We start from the raw sequence: 16898 nt of genomic DNA, 5'->3' as shown, positions 1-16898 counted from the left end.
TGTAAGCCAAATAAACCCTTTCCTCCCCAACTTGCTTCTTGGTCATGATGTTTGTGCAGGAATAGAAACCCTGACTAAGTATGTATGGAGACAATTTCACATAAGTAGTTATCCCCCTTCTACTTTTTAAAAGTACTGGCCAGGCATGTCCTGTTTGTTTGTTTGTTTTTAGATTTAGTAACATTTAAAAAGTCCTGCTGTGATTATTTTAATTCAATGAAGCTGAAGGTATGAAGATGGTTGTTGTCAGTCTTTGTATTGATTTATTTGTTTTTAATGAGGCTTTACTGGATATTGTCTTCTTTCAAATTGTCTTCTTCCTTCCCTACATTTTTTAGCAAGGTGTTTTGTTTATTCATTCATTTGTTTTGTTCTGTTTTGAAACTGGCATTAGTAAGTACTTATTTCTTCAGAATTGTGGGAAGTACTCAAGATCCGCTGAGATATCAAGCAACGTGAACTGAACAAGCCCTTGATTTTTTCTAGTTTCCCTTGGCAATGAATCTGCTCAGCCATTATTGGACTAGGAGGACCACTGTCTGTGAGTCATTCTGTTAAATCCCCTTTCTACATACATAGAGAAATTCATCCTATGAGATGAGGTGCGTTTTTCTGTACTAAGACAACTGTGGTTTTTCTCCACCTTGCCACTGAGGAAGATGTGCTGGCTAATAATAGTGCTCTACAGTTTGTCATGTTTCCTGTTTTTTTTACCCCCCAAGGTTGTTTCATACTTTTTTGTTGAAAAGGAGCTGCAGTTTCCCTGAGCCCAGCATGAAGCCACAAAACAAAACTCTTGTTTCCTAAAATCCTCTTTAATGTTAATATCCTGATTGATACCTCCACTCCAAGTTCAGTAACAGGCTATCCACCTTGAAGAAGGGGAACTCCTGTGAAGAAAGCTCAAGCAAGCTACGAAGGAGGTCATGGTGAGTGCAGGACCACTGCCCACAAAGGGGAGGAGCAGGCGGCTGAAGAGCCTGAGCTGAAATGGTGTGTCCTCTCCCACGGCTTGGAGGATAGGCACAAATGCTACTGGCGTGCAAATCAGACCTGAGATCTGGAAAAGGTCTGACCCAGAACTGGAAGCTCTATTTAACCTTGAGGAGGGGTAAGACTCACTGGCCAATCAAGGCCCCCGGGCGGAACTGCCAGTCAGACAATGAGGAGGGTTCTTCCGTGTGGCTTGCTGCACGTTTGTTTCGGCTGTGCAGGCTTTAATGGTTATTTTCGTTCTGCTTGTGCTGTGAGGGGACCTCAAGTAAGCTCCGAAGTTGAGACATGGTGAGTGTGAGATCACTGCCCACAAAGGGGAGGAGCAGGCGGATGGCCGGAGCTGCAATGGTGGGTCCTCCCCAGGGCTGCATGGGACGAGAGATAGACGAGGCTCTTGGTGGACAGGCACAAATGCTACCGGAATGCAAACCACTCCCGGGATCTGTAAAAGGCCTGGCCCGGGACGGGAAACACACTTTAACCTAGAGGAGGGGTAAGGCTCACTGGCCAATCAAGGCTCCCCTGCGGAACTGCCAGTCAGACAATGAGGCGGGTTCTTCGGATGCCTTGCTGGAAGTTTTGTTTTGGCTGCGCGGGCTTGAATGAGTCTCTGTATCCTGCTTTGAGCTCTGCTGTTGGGTGCTTTGAGGGGACCTCAAGTAAGCTCCGATTTTTGAAACATGGTAAGCGCAGGGTTACTGTCTATAATGGGTAGGGGCAGGTGGCTGAGCAGTGCGAGCTGAGGTGGTGGGTCCTCTCTGGGACTGAATGGAAAGCATCACCCAGATGTAACCAGATGTGGCCACCTGTGCGGTCCTTTGTGATGCTCCTCACTTGCTAAAACAGGTGGTGAACTCTGAATAACATCAGTATCAGGGCGGAATCTGCTCTAAACATTTGGACTAGGGGCTTGCTTGTAGAAATATCATGGGCAGGATGCCAAACTTGGAGAGCCCTAGTTTCTCTTGAATCTTCTATGTTTTGCCCTTACCATTTATCTATTAGGTGTAAGATCCATTTGTAGTTAATTTTGTAGAGCTGTTAAAAGGCATCTCATGTGTTGGGTAGCACTCCCATATTAAGCTGAGATGTAGTAGGGTAGAATTGATGATGTAAAGGACTTACCAAGCTTAGGAAATAGTGACAGTAAGTAGCATTTAGCTGATGGAGGACTGCGTCAAAAACACCCCACAGATTAGTATGCTAAGCAGGCTGGTTAGAGACTAGGATGCTAGGATTTACATGTTTGCTCACCAGGTTTGTCTAAACATCTGGCTCCAAACCATAACAAAGGAGAGAACTGTGATGTACAACCAGCCACTTGGTACATGCTCATAACAAAAAGCAGGTCTGTAACAAGCTGCTCAGTCCATCATTAGAGTCACAATCAACATTAAGGACTGGTGTGCCTGAAATCCCCATTTTCTAATTGAGAAAAGCATAGTTCTGCCACATGGGAAAGACTACACTGGTTGACATCCATTTGAGAAGGAAAAACATCTATGTGCTTGCAAACAGGAGCCGAGCATGGCTGTCCTCTGAGAGGCTCTATCAGCAACTGAGACAGATGCAGATACTTACAGCCAACCAATAACTCCAGTCAGGGACCCCTATGGAACAGTTAGGGGAATCAAGTAACCCAGATCCCTCGTGGCTCACAAAGACTAAGCCATCAACCAAAGAGCATACATGGGCTGGCCCATGGTCCCAGGAACATATGTAGCAGAGGACTGCATTGCCTGTACTGAGTGAGAGACTATACACCTAATCTTGTAGAGACATGATGCCCCAGGGAAGGAGAATGAGGAAGGTGAGGTGGTGGTGGGTGAGTGGATGAGAGGAGTGGAGATGGGGTGATCGAGCATGGTCTCAAAGGCAAAGGGGAGAGGGAATAGGTAAAGCATCCTGAGAGGGGAGACCAGATAGTGGTGCAATGTTTGGAATGTAAATAAATAAAACAATTAAAAAGAGAGAGAGAGAGAGAGAGAGAGAGAGAGAGAAAGAGAAACACTGTTGTATGAAGGGCTAGCCTTATCAAGTAAGTCTTTCCCTAAAGCCCTCATGAATAAAGAATGACAACTCCTTCTCAAACCCAGGAACATACTTGGCAGAGCCAATAATGGACTGGGGCCTAGCCCTTGGGAGCTTTTGCTATGACTACAATGTATTAAGAATAAAATAGAGCTCCTTTTCTAAAGCCAGGAATATCCTTGGGAAAGGTGGTAATGGTCTGGGGCCAAGGCCTTCATGACAATTTATATCCTCAGAACCCAACTCTTTCTGCCATGTGGGGCTGTGGTTATTAGTTGTAAGGCCACTGTAGGCTGTAGGCTTGGCCAGTAATGTTCTTTTTTTTTCTTTCTTTTTTTTCTGGTTTTTCGAGACAGGGTTTCTATGTGTAGCCATGGCTGTCCTGAAGACCAGGCTGGCCTTGAATTCAGAAATCTTCCTGCCTCTGCCTCCCAAGTACTGGGGTTAAAGGCCTGCACCACCACTGCCCAGGAGTAATGTTCTTGAGATAAGGAGTAATCTTNTGCAGCTTCTTAGAAGTCTCCCATTTATTTCCATCTTCTCTCTGTAAGTAGTATACAGGATGCTATTCTTAAGAGCTTTACTTAGCACAAGACATGGCTCCTGCAAGATCTCCCCATCACAACTTTTATTCATTCTTTTTTTTTCGTTTTTAAAGATACACACACACACACACACATATATATATATATATATGTATATGATTGCTCTCTTCAGACACACCAGAAGAGGGCATTAGATCCCATTACAGATGGTTGTGAGCCACCTTGTGGCTGCTGGGAATTGAACTCAGGACCTCTGGAAGAGCAGTTGGCGCTCTTAACCGCAAAGCCATCTCTCCAGCACACTTTTATACATTCTACCTTCTACTTTTTGGCTTTTTCATCCTCTGGGTCCTTGGACTTAGTCCCCTGTCACTGAAAAATCAACCTTTGGATTAGGGCACTAGTGTACTTAAGAAATAGTTTCTGGAATATCTTTGCTGTAAAAATCTCCCATCTACCTCATTGGCTAGACTTGCAGTCTCCTGTCCCTGTTTAAACTGTCCAAACTATAACATGAAGCCTGATCCTAAAAGAGCATTAGATAGAGCTGAGTTTGTGCTATCATTATAGAGATTTTTTTAAAAAGTAATCTTTAATTTTGTATAGAGTGATTTCTCCCTGGGAAGGCATGTTAAGTCTAAGACTACTGTATCTTCAGCCTTTTAGAAAGATGTTTCCAAAAAAAGCTTTTTTGACTCAGGTCACCTTGCTGCCGGTCTGTTGCTCCCCATGGAAATGACCTTGCTGGCCTCTTGATTAAACTTCCTAAATTCTTTAGTTAAAAGGCTGTACCCCAAGAGAGTTTTAAAATCACCCATTGGAGTCATGTAGTGAACTGCCCATTGCAGCAACAGGAAAAGGATGTGCATGTGAAGCATGGCTTCTGCCTTCAGACCAGTACATGAGGAACTGTGTGCACTGCACAGTGAAATAGGATAGGCAATAGCTACATCACAGATTAAAGTTTAAGGGAGTCAGCTGCAGAGAGCACCATTATGAAGAAAAACCTTATACAAGCAGGGTGAGTGATTTTGTAATTTCCTAGCATGTATTAATTCATGTATGTGAAGAAAAACAGACCAGATTGCAGGGGTGAATAATTTGGGTATGTTAACTTGAGTCAGTGAATATTGAATTACCAATGTTGTCCTGTGGAGGTATGTGGAATGCTCACTGATACAGTTAAGTCAGCTCAGAAATTTGAGACAAACCATTGGCTGTGCTGTGTTTGTCAGCAGTAACATTGCACATAGGGACAAGGTCACACACTGTCTTATTAGTGTCATTCTCTCTACCAGGTATGTCTGCTCTTTTTCAAAGTTAGTATACCTATGTGTTTTGTCAAATATATTTATCTTTTTAAAAAGTTAATTGTTGGTATTACTTTTTGAATTTCATTTTCTTTACCACAGCTGTAATCTCTTGTTTGTTTCTATTCTCCAAAGTTTCCTCATCATTAAGAATTAAAGTTTCCTCATCATTAAGAATTTCATTCCTTTTGCTCGGAGGCTTTGATATTTGTTTCTGTTTAGAGCAGTGTATTCTGTAGCTGAGACTTTGGTCATTATATGTAGTTAAGACTTGCTTTGAAGACCTAATCCTGGCTCTGCTGCACTGTACCTTCAGGAGAGTCATACACCTTTCAGTCTGGGCCCTATTGCTCAGTGTAAAGGAAAAGGCATTAGTGAATGACAGTCCTCTATCCTCCATGGCTTTTTTTGAGAATTATAGATAAAGAGGGACCCATGTAACAATTGAATTCATCGACCAGCTTTAAAGCTGGTGAAGTCAGCACAGAAAGGCTGTGGAGGAAAGAAAGTGGGAGTTTCCTGTTTTGACAGTAGTTGGCTTTAGCACTGAGTACTCAGGTAATCAATTTTAAGTGATCAGTAAAAGTCAAAACTGGCCATTTTGGAAACTTCAAGAATATGGATATGGAACTTAATTTATTCCTAGAGGCCAAATTTCTGTAGTTACACTAGTTCAACCAATACAGAAGATCTGTACAAACTGGTGTCACTGTGCATATCAAGATTGTTAGGGCTAGTGAGATGGCTCAGTTGGTAAGCACCGACTGCTCTTCCGAAGGTCCGGAGTTCAAATCCCAGCATGGTGGCTCACAACCATCTGTAACGAGATCTGACTCCCTCTTCTGGAGTGTCTGAAGACAGCTACAGTGTACTTACATATAATAAATAAATAAATCTTAAAAAAAAAAGATTGTTATATTTTTGTCTGAAAGTGCACAACCTGAGAGAAAAGGTATGAATAATATTTGGTGTGCTCTAATACATATGTCTAGTCTCTGAACAATATTGGACCATAAAGCCTGTTCAAACTTTTTAAATAATTTTTGAGAATTATAATTAATCATTTGAACCTTCTCATTTTTTTTCTACTGCTAAGTCTCAAACCCTGGGACAAATGACTGTGGTGCCTATCTAACAGATCAAAGTAGATGTGGCTGTCAGTTCTCTCTGACATTCCTCAGTTCCTTCCTGTTTCAAGGTGTGCCTGGTAGAACTGCCCTCTAGGCCAGGGGTTGGTCTGTCTGTCTCTCAGCTGCCCTTCCTTATGTAATCCAACCATTTTGTTAGCTGGTCTTTTTTTATCTATAATTTACCCTCCTAATTGATAGGTTATTTCTTCAAGGATGTTAGGTTATTTCTCTGCCTTTGAAATAAGCCAGTTGAATCCAGATTAAATTAGATTAAATGTAGGTTTATTGGGGAAGTCTCTTTGGGAGGGGTGGCTTGAGAGGGAAAAGAAAGACATTAGGTTGTGTGCACAGAGAGAAGGGAAGGGAAGGAGCAAGAGGAGACCACAATGTCTGGATCATATAGGAAAGAGCCTCTGAGAGAAGCCAGCCCAGCCTCTGGGCTGGAAAGTTCAAATTCGGGGGCAGGTTATGCAGATAGGGACTGATGGGTGCTGGGAAAACCTGGAGGCCAGGTCTGCTTTGATATGTAAAATGTATACCTCAGTCCCTTGTCTAGAACACTGACCTCTTGATCTGGTTCACCCTCTACCTTGTACCCTCTTCTCTCTGCTTACTTAGCTTGGGTCATCCCCACTCTGAAATTTCCCAGATGTCCCCATGTCTTGCTATACTCTCCCTTTTATCAATAATAAAATTTCTCCTACACCATAACTAGGAGAAGCCATGTCTTTTCTTTCATTTCTTTCTTTTCACTCACCTCCCATTGACCACTTCTTGTTTTCAAATTAATGGCCACATTTTGCTTTAATTGTTGTTACTATTTGATTTGACAGAAGTTTGGCTCTAGGACTTCCCAGCTATGAGGTAGAGATGACTCCACTGGATATTATGTAATGGAATGTACATACAAAGGACCCTGTGCCATGGAAGAGTAACAGGAAGTCCTCTGGGAGACTGGAAAGTTCTACTAAAATTCAGATTTCCCAGAGTAGGGCTCTGTCTGTCCCTAGGGTGGAAGGGCAGAACTAGGAAGGCCTCAGCTGTCTGAGTCATTTGATTTCTGATCCCCTAGTAGATCTCTCTGTCCTGAGGCCTAGCTTGGTTGTCTAAGCTAATGAGGGACTTTGGACAGGCCTAGCAATCAGGATCACTAGTGGGAGGTAGCTTTCAGGTTCTTTCAAGGATTGTCCTGATGTAGGTGTAGAGAGCAGTGAGGGAGACCATGAGCCATGTCATGGTGAGTATGGGGGGCACTCCAGACCAGGAAGAGCATGCTGAGTCTTATCTGCTTGAACTGAGATGGCCTGTGGGTGGGACTGTGGTTCAGTTTTGGTCCATGTGGTGGCTTGGGCAGAGGCCCGTGACCTCTTACCTTACCTGAGTGTGTATTCCCTGGATGAGTGGGTGAAAAGGGGGATGGGATGAGATGAGATGTGACAGGAAGACACTGAAACCCTGGTAGTGGAAAGTCCTGGTGCTTATAATATCCCTTTCCAGTGTGCACACACAAGCATTGCTTTTGGTGTGCCGTAGAAGACAGATTGGAAAATTGAAGTTCTAGTTTCTAGAATTTTTGAATTCATTTTTCAATTTATTTATTTATTTATTTATTTATTTATTTATTTATTATATGTAAGTACACTGTAGCTGTCTTCAGACACTCCAGAAGAGGGCGCCAGATCTCGTTACGGATGGTTGTGAGCCACCANGCCAGATCTCGTTACGGATGGTTGTGAGCCACCATGTGGTTGCTGGGATTTGAACTCTGGACCTTCGGAAGAGCAGTCGGGTGCTCTTACACACTGAGCCATCTCACCAGCCCCTTTTCATTCATTTTTGTGTGACAACTTTTATAAATAGTTTTGAAAGTGGTATAAAGGAGGTGATGGGGATCATCCTTTGGTAGTACTTGATCAGAATCTTTTTACCTTTCCACTAATACTATGTACCTTGGCATGATTCAAGGAAATTCAATTTCAGGGTACAAAAGGAGTTTCTGAGATGCAGAGGTATGCATACCTAGGAAAGGTATGCATGGTGTTGGGTAGGTGGATAGGTGATATACTTGAGGTAAAATTGCACAGATTTACATTCATATAACATCATTAGCTACCACAAACAACCAGGAAACCATGTGCTCTATGCATTCTTATTATTCCATGTTTATGTGTGAGTACAGTATACAGAGTTCCCATAAAATGACAGAATTGCAATGGATCCCAGAAATCTCCTCAGCATATTTTCCAGGTACTTGAAATAAATTTAAAGAAGTATCAGACTTCTCCTGCTTGTTGCATTTAGATTCATGGTGGCCTAAATTATAAAATAACCTAACTTCTCATTAGTAGATGACAAGCTGGGTGCCTCAGGAGGACACTGAGGTGAATGAGTGAAGACGATAGCAATGGTTAAAGGATTATACACTTATAAAGGATTATACTCTCACAGTCAGTGCTATATCCATTACAAAACAGCATGTAATTACAGCTTAGGCACTGTCAATCTGCCCAATTCTTTCTCCCATCTGATTTTAATCTTTAATGCACTCTCATTTGGCAGATGAGCATGAGAGTTTCAGCCATCTTGTTTACACTACTGGTAACACTAGAAAATGAATGGCAGAAAGAACACAAAATCTAGTTGAAAAAAAAAATCACCTTCAGAGGGTTGTTACAACATTTTTTTTTGGTTGGTATGTGAATTTTTTGTAGCAAGAGTTGTTTCAAAGATGATAAGCAAATGTGCTATTATAGGATACATTAAAATGCAGAAAGTTGCTTTATTTGGATGGTGTGGGAGCTTTCTGCTAATGAATCATATTGCATGAAAAAGTAAAAATGGCATTAAGAAACAGACTGTTTTGTTTGAATTTAAAGAATGACAGTAAGTTATAGTTAAATAAAAATGTCTTTGACAAGTGTCTCAACTTTTTTTTTTTATGATCAAAAAGCTAAACTGAGGTGGTGACACTTTGATTCTTGCTTTGGAGAATGTGTTTAGACATTTAGTATTTTTATATATCAGTTTATATATGTTTAATATATAAAATTAATGAAGAAATACTGTATGACATTACATATGTAGTTCAGTTTTTAAAAATACTTGTTTAAACATTAGTTTTCCTTAAAGAAAAGCAAGGCTACTCTTTTGGAATGAAATGAGCAGGAAACTCTGTAATTCTATAATCCAAAGTCGTGAGAACTAATACAAGAAAGTGACCTGGGCTTGTTTCCTGTGTGATACAGATCTCACATTGCTGAGAGCAAAACTTCTGATTTAACAGATGTAGACAGCGCCCAAGAATGAGCTTGTCATAAACTCCTGTGTGATGCTCACCTTCTAAAGAGACAGAATGATAACTATCTGTCAAAGTCATTCCTTTCTGGTCTTTCCTATTTTGCTTCTCTATGTTCATTATTGCTTCTCTCCTTTGCATTTACAATTAGGAAAAATTGAATTAATGTTTTTAAATTGGAATAAATTCTTCTCTTATACAATGTACACTGACCACTGTTTTTCATCCCTCTAATTCTCATAAGTCGAGCCTACCTTCCCTCTTCCCCAGATCCACTCTCCCTGCTCCATTTCCTCTTCAGAAAAGAACAAACCTCCAAGAGTAGACAGCCAAAAAAGACCAAACAAGATACAAAACAAAAGGCAATAGACCTCATACTGAGTCTGGAAAAGGCAACTTCAATAAAGATCTCTGAATTCTTTCTATGTTTTTTTTGTTGGCTTGACTGCATTTTGCAGGGGAATGAGGGTCTTAATACACACCTCTTGCTGTCCTGGAACTTGTAGCCCAGGCTGGCATGGAACTCAATGACATACACCTGCCTGTGCCTATGGGATTAAAGCCATGAGCAAACATACCCAGCTTGCCCATCATTTTTGTATTTTGTGATTGTTCATACAATTTCTCTGATGTGTGCTTAATAATGTTGATCTGTTTGCCTCTCTCCTTCCCCCTCTATCAATTGTAATTTGTCTTGCAAGGCTATATCCTATTCAAAGGGTTCAGAAGTGACACAGGTGAACACATAATTCAGTTTCCTTCTAAAATANCTTGCTGATTAGATTATAACTTCTGTGTCAGGAAATAAGTGGAGNAAGCACCAGAATTATGTGAATATATTGTCAAGGAAGCATATATTTATTTTACAGTGATGTTAGTATCATGCTTTGTGTTGTATACATGTATGGGATATTTTAGGATGCAGTGACTTATGATGATGTGCATGTGAACTTCACTGGGGAAGAGTGGGATTTGCTGGATTCTTCCCAGAAAAGTCTCTATGAAGAGGTGATGTTGGAGACCTACCAGAACATCACTGCTATAGGTAAGACTGTGAATTTTCTTTTGCTTTTCAAAATAAGGGAACACATGTTTTTTTGTTATTGATCTTATGTTATTTCAATTGAAAATGAGGAAGAATGAGCTGAGTAAATCAGGTTCAAGGAATGTTCACAGCTTTCACAGTACTGTGNAAATTCACTGTAACTTGAATTTTGTCTAATTTCCAATACTATATTATTCATTTTCTGATATTGCGTTTTAGGCTACAATTGGCAAGACCATCATATTGAAGAACATTGTCAAAGTTCTAGAAGACATGAAAGGTAATTTTCTTGTGCAAGCTGATACAAATACAACTCTGAGGAAATTTTAGTATTTCTTAGAAGCTCTAAAGAAAAACAAGAGTGTAAAATATCANTCCTTTAAGTGTAGCTATGATTATAATATTTTCACAGAACCATGTACCTCAATGTCAGTTACCTGATTTGTGTTTACAAGGCATTCCTCTAAGAACAAAGATAAGGCTACAGTAACTTAACCAATATCTTTATTTGATTTGTAGCTGCATTAGAGCTATGCTGTAGAACTACCAATCGTTCAGTCTCATAACACTTAGATATTGCAAAAGGTATACACATTGAATAGGTTATAGCTCCAAAACCTATTTTTTAAAAGAGTGCATGCCCCATACCTCACTTCACATATCCTTTTTTTTTTTTAAGAACTATTTATTTTATGTATAAGAGTACACTGAAGGTGTTTTCAGACACACCAGAAGAGGGCATCAGATCCCATTACAGATGGTTGTGAGCAACCATGTGGTTGCTGGGAGTCAAACTCAGGACCTCTGCTCTTAACCACTGAGCCATCTTTCCAACTCCCATCCAAAATCTTCTAATAAGCAAATAGTCCATGGTAAAGTTGATGATGCTCATATACTTGTAGTGACTTTGCGAAGTTTATTGAGAGGGCAATTTATGAGAGTCAAGAATGTTGTCTTGGACAAACCTTAATCCACATGTTTATGAGGAGTGAAATGTCAAACTGTGTGAATGCAGTGTGGAAACTTTTCATTTGTTATTCTTCTTTTAATACGTATATCATGTGTCACAATGTATAAAAGCCATGTGAACATAGGAAAATTGAAAGAAGCAATTCCCTTGTTTCTGTCTCAGAACAATGAGAAGATATGTAGTATTCTGCCTTTGGTAGGCTATCTGAATATGATATAAGTTTGCAGTTACTAGGTTTTCTGAGTTTACAGGGACAATGCCCAAAGTCAAACTGCAGAAAATCCCTAAGGTACTAGGTATTTGGCAATTATTCTCTTTGTCCTGGTCACTTTGCAAATGTGGTTTGACTCAAACTATATATATATATACTATAGTGTGCTAAAGCTTTGACTTATTCCATTGATCTTCAGACATGCAAAATACATCATATAAAAATCTCATATATAAAAAGGATGTTATAAATGTGAGTCATGTAATAAATGCTCTTACCATGATGGATATCTTCAAAGGTGTAAAACAACCCATAATGAGGGGGAACACNATGAATATAAACAAAGTGATAAAACCTTAATATCTGATTCATCTTTACCATTAGACCAAATTATAAAATTCATATAGACTGTTAAAGTGTTTGAATATGGTAAAACTTTCACATGTGCCAATTATCGTTGCAGGCATGAAAGAAGTCATATTGGAGAGAAACCCTATGAACATAATCAATGTGGTAAAACCTTTGCATGTTACAATCATCTCCAAATACATAAGAGAACACATACCGGACAGAAACCTTATGAATGTAATCAATGTGGTAAAGCCTTTTCACAACAGAGTAGTCTCCAATATCATAAAAGAACACATACTGGAGAGAAAACATGTGAATGTAATCAATGCGGTAAAGCTTTTGTAAGACCCAGTCAACTCCATACACATAAAAGAACACATTCTGGAGAGAAACCCTATGAATGTAATCAGTGTGGTAGAGCCTTTGCATATCACAGTAATCTCCAATATCATAAAAGAACACATACTGGAGAGAAACCTTATGAATGTAATCAATGTGGTAAAGCCTTTGCAGTTCAGTATAGTCTCCAACATCATAAAAGAACACATACTGGAGAAAAATGTTATGAATGTAATCAATGTGGTAAAGCCTTTGCATTTCAGTATAGTCTCCAATATCATAAAAGAATACATACTGGAGAGAAACCTTATCAATGTAATCAATGTGGTAAAGCCTTTGCACATCACACTAGTCTCCAATATCATAAAATAAAGCATACTGGAGAGAAACCTTGTGTATGCACTCAATGTGGTAAAGCTTTTGCAAGACCTAGTCAACTCCAAAACCATAAAAGAACACATACTGGAGAGAAACCTCATGAGTGTAATCAATGTGGTAAAGCCTTTGCAGTTCAGTATAATCTCCAAAAGCATAAAAGAATACATACTGGAGAGAAACCTTATCAATGTAATCAATGTGATAAAGCCTTTTCACAAAATAGTAGTCTTCAATATCATAAAAGAACACATACTGGAGAGAAACCTTATCAATGTAATCAATGTGGTAAAGCCTTTGCAGCGCACTATAGTCTTCAAATACATAAAAGAATACATACTAGAGAGAAACCTTATCAATGTAGTCAATGTGGTAAAGCTTTTGCACATCACGCTAGTCTCCAATATCATACAAGAACACATTTTAGAAAGAAACCTTAGAATGCAATCAATGTTGTAAAGTCTTTGGTGTAAGACTAATCTCCAAAGACATAAAAGAACATATACTGGACAGAAACCTTATGAATGTAATCAATGTGGTAAAGCATTTAAAAGTCACAGTCATCTACAGCAACATAAAAGAACACATAGAAGAAAGAAACCTGGTTATTGTTTACATATTGACATAAGGAGATACAAGTATGTTTAAAATTGACAAGAAATGGATTGTGATTGCTACTCTTGGTTTTCAATATAAGATATAAAATGGAAAGCATAGGTCCAGGCATGGTGGTACATGCCCTTAAACCCTAGAAGATGAGCATCGAGCAGATCTCTGAGTTCAAGTCCATCCTGATACAGAACAAGTTGCAGATGAAGAAAAGCTTAGGTCTAGGCCTGTGGATACAGACAGAGCCTTGCAGATCTCTGAGTTCAGGACAGCCAAGCTGAGGCAGTAAAGGAGTTGGAGAAGAGAAAACTGGTGATAATGTAATAGAAGGGGCCATGTCCCAGGCCCAGCAAGCAGCAGAACTCAGCAGCTTTGATTACAGTTACATGATTGGATGAATTTCAGAAGAGACTTTGAACTTTGGACTTTTAACATTTTTGAGACTGGTATAGATGATGGGGACTTAAAGTTGGACCTCATGTATTTTTCATTATGCTATGTTTAAGTATGGTCCCCATATATTCCTGTACTCCAACAAGCTTATGGGGGCCAGGGAGTGGAATGTGGGAGTTTAAATATGTTTGTCACAGGGAGTAGCTCTATTCAGAGGTGTGACCTTGTTGGAGGAAGTGGATCACTCTGGTGGTAGGCTTTGAAGCTCTACTCAGTGCATAACAGACCCTCCTGGTAGCCCCTGAAAGACAGTCTCTTCCTGGATACCTTTGGATCAAAATGCAGAACTCTCAACTCCTTGTCTGCCTGCATGTTGCCATGCTTCCTGCTATGATGAAAATGGACTAAACCTCTGAAACTGAAAGCCAGCCCCAATTAAAGGTTTGCTTTTATGAGAGTTGCCTTGGCCATGGTGTCTATTCCTAGCAATGGAAACATTGCTAGAGACAGAAACCCTGTGAGTATATGGTGAAGCCTTTGCACTATTCTGTAGGCTTCATCATCATGAAAGAATATGTACTGGAGAGAAACCTTTTGATTGTATTCACCATGGTTAAGCTTCTTACTATGGTTAAGAAGGAATGACTTTGACAGATAGTTATCATTCTGTCAGTTTAGAAGGTGCGCATCACACAGGAGTTTATGACAATNTCATTCTTGGGCACTGTCTACATCTGTTAAATCAGAAGTTTTGCTCTCAGCAATGTAAAAATCTGTATCATTCAGGAAACAAGCCCAGGTCACCACTTTCTTGTGTTAGTTCTCACGACTTTGGATTGTGAATTACAGTTTCCTGCTCGTTTAATTCCAAAGGAGTTGTCTAGCTTCTTTTTAAGGAAAACTGAGGTTTAAACAACTATATAAAAAATAGAAATACGTATGTAATGTTATACAGCATTGCTCCATTAATTTTATGTGAAACATATACAACGTGATACATCAAAATGTTAAATGTCTAAACCCGTTCTCCAAAGCAAAAATAAAAGGGTCACTATCTAAGTAAGGCTGGTTATTTGATCAGAATAAAATGAAGATGAGTCACCTGTCATCCATTGCTATCATCTTCCTTCATTCAGTCAGTGTCCTCCTGAGGCACCCAGCTTGTNATCTACTAATGAGAAGTTAGGTTATTTTATAATTTAGGCCACCATGAATCTAACTACAACAAGCATGAGAATTCTGATACTTCTTTAAGTTAATTCCAAGTGCATGGAAAATATATGGAGGCCATTTCTGGGATNCCTAGCAATTTTGTCATTTTATGAGAATACTGTACTCACACATAATCATAGGAGAATAAGAATGAACAGAGAACATGGTTCTCTGTTTTTTTTTGGGTAGGCAAGGATGTTATATGGATGTAGATAATATGTCCAAACACATCAGATATATAAACTATTTACATGCCATTTTACCTCAAGTATAACCACACAACACTGTTTCACTAATTTTAGTTGATATCTGTAGAGAATCTCAATGTCTGCCGTAAAAATTTGTTTTTGTATGATAATAAGCAGTTGCATGTCACATTCAGATTCATTGTTCAATTCTAAACCACATTTAATTTTCAATTTTTGTCTTTTCAATTAAATCATATTTGGTAGAATTTATGTGATGAAAACAACATGTTTTGTGCTACCAAATTCTATCCTAAACTCCCTTTTCTATGGCTTTGTACACTTTTTAAAAAATCATTTTCAGTTTTATACACTTACTGTAGTTTGATGTCTTTTACCTTTTTATACTACCATAAAAACTATTAAAATGATGTATTCCCTCCCAAAAAAGGATGTTTGCTATGCTCAATTTGCAGCACACATTCAATAAAATCCAAAGAAAATTCATAAGAATTTATAAAAGGAGAGCTGATATCAAATCTCTATGGCATGTGAAATAATAACTCAATAAAATTTTTAATGAGATTACTAAGGAATGGTACACACTTTGATACAATGTGACTTTTGTTCTTACCACAAAGCTACAACAATCAAGAATGTNTACAATATTTGAGAAAGAATGAAGGCAAGGACTAAAAAATATTAACCCTAAAAATAAACATGTTTTCATCCAAAGAATTAAGAAAAATCCAACCGAAAGAACATGTACTTGACCAATGTTATGTTTGGCTGTACATGTATAGAAATTAAACACAGACTTTACAACTCCTACAAAAATAATTAAAAGTGACTCCTAAACTCTATATTTCTGACTCTCCAGTTACTACTAATCTATCTTTCAAGCAGAGGCCCCATGTTCTAGAGCTCTCTTTGGGAACAGAGGTGATCAGAAAGGTAGGCAAGGGCTCTGAAGCCCCTCAGGCACACTTGTGGTTTCAGGCAACACCAGCCTTACTGAAGAACACACAAAACCAAGTTGAGGATTAATCTAATGTCTGCTTTCNGACACAGGGTTTGCAACACAGCAAGTAGAACTTGCCCTGTCCACCCAGCCAACACCATACACACCTAGAAAACTTCTACAACTTAGAAACTCCGGTTCCACCTGGAATTGAATTTCCCAGAATCATGCCGAGGTCAATGGTGGTATCGGAAAGGTGAAAATATTCTGATCAAGTATTGCTAAAAGATGATCTCCATCACTGCTTTTACACCACTTTCAAACACTTTATAAAATTTGTCACACAAAAGAGAATGTGTTTGAGCCTATTCCTAACCCCTAACCCTTATTATCTAATTATCTATTATAACTTATATCTAAGTACACTGTAGCTGTCTTCAGACACCATTACGGATGGTTGTGAGCCACCATGTGGTTACTGGAATTTGAACTCAGGACCTTCGTTAGAGCAGTCAGTGCTATTACCCACTGAGCTATTCTTTAGCCCCTAACCCCTAACCCTAACCACTAATGCTAATCCTAGCCCTAATCCCTAACAGCAACCCTAACCCTAGACCTAACCTAACCCTAATCCTTTTATCTGTTGACTCTTCTCAATGATGACTGGACACAGTATAGAATTAGGCTTAGATTATTGCCAGTTTATCATTAATGTTTGTCTGAGGACAGAGACTTTAATTCCATATGGATTTCCTTTAAGTCTCATACTAAGTCCCTTAAATACCTTACTTATTCCTTCAGAACTTGCAAAGATTTGTAGGTTTTTTCTCATGTTGGAAAGTTCCTTCATAATCTATATATAAATCCTACTTTGTTAAAACTATTTCAATGTTTACATCATTCTAACATTTTATATTTGTTAATACCATAAGATACAATA

General features: G+C 39.1%; 1 protein-coding gene across 1 annotated transcript in view; it reads left to right on the top strand.

The window, feature by feature from the left end:
* Positions 1 to 16898, top strand: part of LOC110308055 (zinc finger protein 431-like) — a 356503-nt gene that overhangs the window by 155490 nt on the left and 184115 nt on the right. Inside the window, exons 3-6 of the mRNA XM_029468340.1 lie at positions 10226 to 10352; positions 10572 to 10632; positions 11997 to 12990; positions 13073 to 13188. Of these exons, the coding sequence (XP_029324200.1) occupies positions 10226 to 10352; positions 10572 to 10632; positions 11997 to 12990; positions 13073 to 13188 (1298 nt within the window). The remainder of the gene's footprint in view (positions 1 to 10225; positions 10353 to 10571; positions 10633 to 11996; positions 12991 to 13072; positions 13189 to 16898) is intronic.

Source organism: Mus caroli, chromosome 13 (assembly GCF_900094665.2).
Source record: "Mus caroli chromosome 13, CAROLI_EIJ_v1.1, whole genome shotgun sequence".
In the NCBI taxonomy this organism is placed as follows: domain Eukaryota; kingdom Metazoa; phylum Chordata; class Mammalia; order Rodentia; family Muridae; genus Mus; species Mus caroli.
This window is presented reverse-complemented; position numbering and strand designations above follow the sequence as displayed.